Genomic DNA, 6,000 nt, shown 5'->3' with positions numbered 1-6,000 from the left:
TCAGTACCCAAAGCAACAGACTCGTTTCCCTTCCGGACTATTCCTTCTGAGGAATTAAAAAGGAGCCACTGGCAAGGTTGTAACACCTCCCAGATGGAAAAGTACTTTCTAAGAAAAATAATCCAAGTAAATCACCTTTCAAGAAACAATTAAGCACATGCAGCATCTGGGCTAAATAAGTAAGGTGTGTGATGGTGGCCTGGCCCAACACATGTGCATGTACATCTCTCTTTCTGCAATAGAGATCTATATGTATTTTGATCACCCACTTTTATACCATTTATCAAAACTGCCGGGGGGTGGGATGGGGGGGTGGGGGGGAATATGCCGGGTTGACCTGGCACCCAAATCCCTATGCCTTTCCCACGGTGCCTCCCCAGGGCCATGGTGGTGCCTTTGCGGCCTTCCCTGCTGCACACCACCTCACCCCCGCACCCCTTGCCCGGTGCATCCCACCTTTCTGTACCCCCTCCCCTGTTGCACCCAGTTCCCCCCGCGCCCCCCTCCCCTCCCTTGCCGCTCCCAGCCCCGCCCCAGCCCTGGCCCCGCCCCCGGAGTGACCCCGCCCCTTCCCCGGCCCCGCGGCGCCTCTGCCCAAGAGTTTCCCTGCCCTCCAGCCCTGGCGGGGCCCCGCCCACCGCCAGCACGGGAGGGAAGGCAGGGACCAATCGCCTCTCCGGGCAGGGCATCCGCGTGGCGCTGATTGGCGGCCCCGGCTTGGCTTGACGAGCCCCAGGCCAGCGAAAGGGTCGCTCCGATTGGCCGCCGGCGCCGGCCGGCCCCGCCCCGCAGCTTCCCCTCCCTCATCCCCGCCCGGGCGGCAGCAGCAACCGCCGCCGCCGTCGCCGCCGCAGCGTGAGGCGGCTCCAGCGGCGCGATGGCGGCCACGGCGGGCAGATCGCTGCCGCTCCTCCTCTGCCGCCGCCCCGCTGCGCTGACGGCGGCCGGTTGCTTCCCGGCGCTGGGGCGGCGCCGCCAACAGCAGCAGCGACACCGGACGGTGAGTGAGACGGGAGCCGTGCCCTTCAGGCGGTGGCCGGCTGAGGCGGGCGCGGTGCCGGCAAGCCGCGGGCGGCGGGGGGGCCCCCTGTTCCGCCTCCCCCCCCCCCCTGTTCTCCGGGAGGCGGCGGCGGCGGCGGTCCCCGGCCCGGCCACGGCAGCTGCGCGTTATTCTTAGCGCCGTCGCCGGGCGAAACTTGAGTGGGGCGGGCGGCGGCAGCCGAGCCCCCGGCCCCGCTCCGGCAGCGGGCAGCCCCCCGACCCTCCCGCCGCCGCTCCGCCCCGCGAGCAAGCGCCCCCCGCCCCCGCCTTGCGCCGCGCTGGCTCTTACCTCGCTCGTCCCGGAGGGCGCGGGAGCGGCCCGGCGCAGCCATTTACCGGGCACGGGCTCGCGGGGTGGGGGTCGGGTCCCGGCGGGGCGCGGCCGCCAGGTGGCGCGCGGGGCCGCCGCGAGCCGGGGGGGCGGGGGTCCGGCAGCCCCCGGCGGGGCGGGCGGTGGCGGGGCAGCAGCGCCCGGGGGCGCGGGCTGGAGGAGGCGAGCGCCGGTGGCCAGCGGATCTTCGCTTTTTCTTTATTTTTGTTATCAAACATTTTCCTCTCTTTTTTGCCGCCCCTGCTCAAGGTCAGCCAGGGGAGGGGCACCAGGGGGTCTCCCCGAGTTCCCCCCCAGCGGGTGTCAGCCGGGTTGGTGCAGCCCCTGGGAGAGGGGCCACAAACAGCCGGTTATTGTTTGCTTCCCCTACAGGAGCAGCGTGCTTCATGGCTTTGCCAGGAAAGAGGAGACTGGCAGCACATGCGTTGCTTACTATGTGCCTTAGGGCGGAAAAAAATGTAAAGGCAGCAGGTTGCGTCTTGGAGCTCGAAAGATTTGCTAAAAATACCGGGAGGCTTTTTTCTTTTTAAATTAAGGGAACAGTATGTAACCGTGGGATATACTTCTAGCTTTTTGCCACAATCTGTTTTATTGCTGCCTATAAAAAAAAGCTGCCGTTGGAGGTGTGCACCTGTCGCTCGCTTGTTTTGCTGGAGAAACTAATCATGAAACTACGTAAAGCCACCAAAATCATGTATTAAGTGGGTGATGGAGCAGGGCTCTGAGCTCCACTGGAACAGCGGATACAATGCAGTGTCCCTAGGGTACTGTGTAAAGAGCAGCGAAGTGTTTGTGCCTTGTACCTTCGGGGTGCCGGTACTCTACCGGTGTTGGTATGTTCTCACAGCAATGGGATGGCGGAGATTCTGTCGGTATCGAGTGTCTCAATTGCATCAGTCCCATATTTGCAGTGCAGTCGTTCACATGTGTGAAGTGTGACTTCTGCAGTATTGATTTCAGACTTTGTAAATACCGACCTGACAAGTGAGGTCACCAGTACTCTGGGTTCAGGTCAGGTGTGGAACAGCCTTTTCAGCTTTCATAATTGTCATTTAAGTTGTCCCTTTTAGCAGTCTGACCCAGAAAATAATAAATTATTTATCTAAAATGAAGTTGACCTTTGCAATTAATTTAACAGAGACTTAGATTCATGCTTGATGCCGCTAACTGGGCTAAGTGTAGCAGTATATGTGCAAGAAGATCAAAACCAACCATTAAAAACAGTGCTGAATCTGTTCTGTTTTTCTGGGATATTTTGCTGCTGCTGTGGCCCCAGCTGAAGGGTGGGCATGCTCGGGAGCACACTAAAATTGTACTGTCAAAGCGGTCCCCTTCAGGTACTTGGGGAAGGAGAAGGATTCTGCTTGTCCTGTGAACTGATTATTAGAAGGCTCTTCTGGCTTTGGTGCCGCTTGGGTTATGCAGTTTGATTTTTGGTTGCTTGGCTGTTGGCTGTTTGTGGTATTGCAGTGATTGATTTTGGGGGTTTCCTTATTTTCAATAGGGAGGTTGTACACAAGTCAGTTCAGTAGGTATTGAATGGTGAAGTATCCCAGTGAACCTAGCGATCAAGCGAAAGCTGCTGAGAGCAGGTCAGGACCCAGTATCTTAACTGTTCCTCTTGACAGTATCTGTAATGTGCCTATTTATCTCCTCACAGAAAAGATGATTTATCCTTTCCGTCATGCTGCATTTGAGAAACTAGGTGGACCACTGGGAGAGAGTAGAGACCTGAGTGCTGCTGAATCCTGGAATAAATGATCACCAAAGAGAAATAACAGGAACCAGAGCTCTTCGTAATAAAGAGAAAATTGAAAGGAGGTTGCTGTGATGTGGAAGCAGAAAAACAGAAAATCTGTTCTGGGTAGGAGAAGAAGTAATGGGCTTACAGTGTGAGAAGATGGATTTGGTTAGGTGCTGGGAATCTTTTTACTGACAGTAAGAGTAGTGAAATCCTGAACTGTTTCCTGGGAAAGCTGTTCAGTCTTCAGTCTTGAAGGTGGTTGGGACAGGTTGGACACACATGAATCTGTTACGGCTGATGAAGAATTGATCGTGCTCTGTGATGGGACTGGACAGCGTAAGCTTCTTGAGTTTATAGGTTATATTAAAAATAGGTAGGAAGACTTTGTAATAGAGTGATTATATTAGGTATGTCTGTGCAGTATTATTTTTAGTAGCATAAATTCTACTTGGTTGCTTCTCAAGATGGCTGATTTCTTGCAGAGGTGATAAATTAAATGGGCTTGCTTGAAAAAGGGGGGAAATGCTAAACGGTCTTACGGATGAGTTCTTTCAAAAGGCATATAAAATATGCTGGCAAGAGCCTGGACCAATTGACTGGACTACTGTGAGACAACAGTACTTTAAAAAAACAACAACACCAAAACCAACCCAAAACAAAAAAAAAAAACCCTCCAGATGGGTAAAGTGCAAAGAATGAGGCTACGATAACATTGAACAGTAGAGGGCAAGGAGGTCTAAACTCTTGAGTAAATAGACACTTGGTTTATGAAGGGTCGGATGGGAATACAGTAATATTGGGAGCTGTAGGGCTTGAATGAAGAATTCACAGCTTAAGAGTTTTGAATGCTGAGAGAGTTGGGAAAGATCAGCGGGCTCAGCATGTAGATAGGGGTTTATGGAGGATACCGCAAGTCTTCATGTTCTGTCCTATCTGAACAGTATCACAGGATGTGAGAGACCCTGGGAAGAGGATGCAGAAAATTTGAATGAGAAATTTGCTTATTGATCTTGAAATAGGAAGAAGCAGGCAGGAGGAAGCGTTTACTGATATTTGTGAATTTCAAGTGATAATGTGCCTTGCAGGATTACTGGGCGGGGTAAGGAGAGAACTGATTGGCAAAAGTGGGGCTGGAGCGTCCATAGTGTTGGAAGTACATGACAGGGCTGAATAAATGGACTTACAACAGAGGTACCAGAAGTTGGATCTATTTCTATTTTCCCAGTCTGTTACACATACCTGAGAGTGGAAGAAGCCTTGTAGAGGAGGAGAGGAAGAAGAGTTAGCAAGCATGTTTGCAGTGGAGACGCTGCTGAAGCAGACAGGGGGTTTGTACTGTCAAGGGGAACAAGTGGATGGCTACAGCTTTGGAGATGAGTACGGCTGAATAGTTTGTAGAGCGAAACATCAATAGTATTGATGTTTGTTTTAAACTGATGCTGTATGCACTTGCTTGTTGGGAGGGAACTGTGGACATCTGATGTGCTGCTGGAAGGTTGTGTGTGAAGATGGGAGATGAGAGAAGGCAGTTTGGTTAATCAAGCCCAGGTAACTTCTGGTGGGAAGACCAGAAACAGCAGAAGTCAGTATCAGCAAGCAAGATGGGGTGGAATGAAAGTACTGTGTGTGGTTTCTTTTTTATATACACCAGCTACATCCAAGAAGTTGCAAAGGATGGAGAAGCAGGGAGGGTGGTGGAGACAAGCCCAGCTGGTGCTGGTCGGCAGGGACTGTTACAAGGTGTGTGGTCGGGGTATGAATGTACAAGCCTATGCACTGACTTTTAAGCCACAGGATTGAGATGGGGATGGAGCACTTGGTGGGTGATTAGGTAGCACTTCTCAATCTAGCGGTGTTTGCTAGGTTATCAACCGGTGAGAAGCGTAGCACCCATGAATTGCGATACTGCCTATTAAGGCCTTTGTCCTGCAGTAATTTCTAGAGTTTAATGCAAAAATTGCTGCTATTTCCCTGTTAGACAGCTTGCCCTCAGAGGTGTGTGGAGAGAGTATTCAAGTGGATGTTCCTCAGAGGAAAGGTCCCCGCAAAGAAGGTCCTTCTTTGACTCTTACTTGTTCCAGGTAGTGTGGGTGTTCAGGGTAAGCTGCTGAAGACAAGAGCTCCGCGCTGCTGAGATGCAGTGGGGCTGGGAAGCAGTCCTTTATGAAAAAGGTTCACAAAGAAGTAATCTATAAATGTTTTTCAAATATGTGGTGGTAGGCAAGGACTTAAATAAAATGTTCTACTTCTGCATTTTGAATACCTAATCTTCATGGCTTTCTTCTTACAGGGATTAGTCTCTGGTTACTGTGTTTCTTAGTGCATGTAGCCAGTGCTTGAGTTCTGCTGGATTGGAATGTAATCAACTGGTTCAAATGTGGAAAAAATACCTGTAGAAAATCAAGAGCTCAGCTGTATGTGGTGTTCCTATAGTAGTTAATCTTGGCAACTCTGGGTAGGTCAGGAATAAAGACTCCAAGTGCCGCCTTCTAAACCTGAGAAGGAAGATCTGAACCTAACTGAGCTGCAGCCAAATTTCAAGTAGTTATCAGACAGGTCACAGGTTTTTGTCTCTGTTCCAGAGGAGGATCAGGGCTACCTGTGTCAATCGGCCCTCCAAGCCAGGTAGGGTTTTGGTGCAGGTAACGCTGTATTAAGGATGCAGTAGAGAGCATATCCCACAAAGATGTGAGGATTCTGTACCAAGGAAAGGTGTCCTGGGGTGTGAGAAACCATGGGAGGAGGATGCAGTGGACATGGTGCATGTATTTGGTGGTTTCTTTCCTATGCTATGGCTGAAACTTGCAGCATCAGGTTCCAGAGAAGCTGCTGCTCAGCTGTGTAGTAATTTCTGTGGTGGGGCTCCCAGTAACCACCCAAAGAC

The 6,000-nt window shown here is 51.7% G+C and overlaps 1 protein-coding gene across 2 annotated transcripts in view; it reads left to right on the top strand.

Moving 5' to 3' along the window:
• The first annotated feature begins 805 nt into the window (after positions 1 to 805).
• MCU (mitochondrial calcium uniporter) overlaps positions 806 to 6,000 on the top strand; it is a 91,557-nt gene continuing 86,362 nt past the window's right edge. The window contains exon 1 of one of the 2 annotated variants that reach the window (XM_056352107.1): positions 806 to 1,000. In XM_056352107.1, the coding sequence (XP_056208082.1) occupies positions 878 to 1,000 (123 nt within the window). In that variant the 5' untranslated portion in view covers positions 806 to 877. The remainder of the gene's footprint in view (positions 1,001 to 6,000) is intronic. The other variant, XM_056352110.1, reaches the window with a different exon arrangement.

Source organism: Falco biarmicus, chromosome 9 (genome assembly GCF_023638135.1).
Source record: "Falco biarmicus isolate bFalBia1 chromosome 9, bFalBia1.pri, whole genome shotgun sequence".
Lineage (NCBI taxonomy): Eukaryota > Metazoa > Chordata > Aves > Falconiformes > Falconidae > Falco > Falco biarmicus.
The sequence above is the reverse complement of the archived record's forward strand: the minus strand, read 5'-3'. Positions and strand labels throughout refer to the sequence as shown.